The 2195-nt window shown below is 33.9% G+C and overlaps 1 protein-coding gene across 1 annotated transcript; it reads right to left on the bottom strand.

Moving 5' to 3' along the window:
• Positions 1 to 252: 252 nt before the first annotated feature.
• LOC107888768 (transcription factor MYB62) lies at positions 253 to 1513 on the bottom strand. The gene is made up of 2 exons (XM_016812968.2): positions 1125 to 1513; positions 253 to 1045 (listed from the first exon to the last, which is right to left on the bottom strand). Exons 1-2 carry the CDS (start codon positions 1282 to 1284, stop codon positions 360 to 362), a joined length of 846 nt encoding a protein of 281 aa, XP_016668457.2. The 5' UTR covers positions 1285 to 1513; the 3' UTR covers positions 253 to 359.
• Positions 1514 to 2195: the final 682 nt, after the last annotated feature.

Here is a 2195-nt window from a genome sequence, read left to right as displayed (position 1 = left end):
TTTAATTTTTTTTTTGAATTGATTTTAGGTAAATTAATATATAATTTCAAATTGAGTGGAGTTTGGATTATGTTGGATATATGGATGCAGGCAAAAAACTACCTCGATCCAACCTGTTGCTATCTATATTTGTTAAGCATCTCTTCTGTAAGATAATGTATATCCAAAAATAATAATTTTTCAAGAAAAAAATAATAATCTCCTAAAATATTTAGAGAAAAAAATGAATTAGTTTATCTTCACAACTTAACAAACATTGAATTCCTCAGTTGCAGTAATAACATTTGGACAAAAACTCGAATGACAATAAAAAATCTGAACACAAATAAACCCAGAAAATCAACTATGAAGAAATAACATCAGAGGTTCCACTTCAATGGAAGTTCCCATAGTTCTCCCATGCTCCATATCCCATCTGCAAAACCATCATTAACCCAATTGTTGTCCGCCATGTGGCAGTCGGCAGTCATAAAATCCCCAACTGCTGATGTGGATGGCAGGTTGATGGTTTCCATGCCGTAGCAACTACTGTTATCAACATAATAGCAATCCTTTGCAACCGTGTTGTACTCATTGTTATCAGTGATGCCGAATGAACTTGTTTGGTACTCTGCAAATTCAGATATTTTCGACATGTTATTATTCATGGATTCTGAAGAAGAAACACATGAACTCGCACACTGCTCCGAGTCTGAATTTTGCTGCTCCAGCCCTGCTACTTGTTGAGGAAGTGTTGACGACCCTTTCATCATTTGAAGCAATCTTGGCATCCAAAAACATCTAATAACATTTCGAAATGCTGCACTATTAGCATCGATCTTAAGATGACGTGCCTGTTTTTGCACACGGGTTCTCCAGTAATTCTTGATCTCATTGTCGGTTCTCCCTGGTAGCTCTTGTGCAATCTTGGACCACCTGTTGCCCCATTTGCAATGGAGTTCAAGGATCAAAAACTGTTCTTCTGGTGTAAGGTTCCCACGCTTCACATCTGGTTTCAGATAATTCAACCATCTCAACCTGCAACTCTTCCCAGTTCTCCTTAACCCTAAACCCAACACAACAAATCTTATTAAACTAATCCTTGTTTTAACATAATAATGTTAGTTCATACTGGTTTAAGTTACCTGCATGTTTTGCAAGCAAATTCCAGTGACCTTCACCATGGCGAGCAACGTAATGAGTTAGGAGAGAGTCCTCCTCTAGCGTCCATGGCCCTCTTCTGAGTTGCTCTGTATCTTCTTCACTACAACTTGTACTAGAACTAACTTTTGTAAAGGATGACATGCTTTTGTTAGGCTAAAAACACAAACTGCAAGTGAATTTACCTACGCCACACCAAGGCCAAGATTTATATATACTAGTAGCTGGATTAAGTAAACTTTTTCTCTATAAAACAGACAATATATTGGATGCCCCTAGCTTGAAATTTTGGTCGTAAAGGCAAACCTAAGTCGATTAATCTATCTTGCCATAAAATTCTCTCTTTTACATTGATCAAAGGTAAATTATTTGTTCTCTTAAAAATGCAATCTATTTATACTCTTAAAAATTAGTTTCATTATGTCATTATAAGGTATATATGAATGCTATATGTTATTGTCTGATTATTTTATCAATTACACCAGTTTTAAAAAGTATAAATGAATGAAATTTTTAACACAAAAAAATTAATTTACTCTTTAATTTAATCTACATAAATTAATTTACCTATTTCTTAATAAAAAATATAATATAATCTATCTCTTAATACATAATAATTTTATCATCATCCCACCTATTAATCATATTCTCTTTAGCCATCATACATATATTATATATATATATGACAGAAAAAAGTGGAGAGATCCTATATCCACACGCAATTTGATGTTGAATGATTGGAAATTATTGAAGTGCTTAACGATTAATGTTTAAAATAATTTATTTGGCCACTAATGGAGAAGATAGAGGAGTGAAAGAAAAGAATAATTTACCTAATTGGATGAAAGTGTACTGTGGTGTAAATGGGATTTGATTCAGTCCCTGGTTTTCTTTCTTCGTTAGATGCTTCAAATATGGAAAGCATGAAACGTGATTGACTGAACAAAGTATTTAATTAATAGGACGGGTAGGCATAGAGAAAAACGTGGGTAAAAATGGGTGGTAGCCAAAACAGCCGGCATTTAGACTTAAAGCAATACAATGAATGCCGAAAG

This window comes from Gossypium hirsutum, chromosome A09, assembly GCF_007990345.1.
Source record: "Gossypium hirsutum isolate 1008001.06 chromosome A09, Gossypium_hirsutum_v2.1, whole genome shotgun sequence".
Lineage (NCBI taxonomy): Eukaryota > Viridiplantae > Streptophyta > Magnoliopsida > Malvales > Malvaceae > Gossypium > Gossypium hirsutum.
This window is presented reverse-complemented; position numbering and strand designations above follow the sequence as displayed.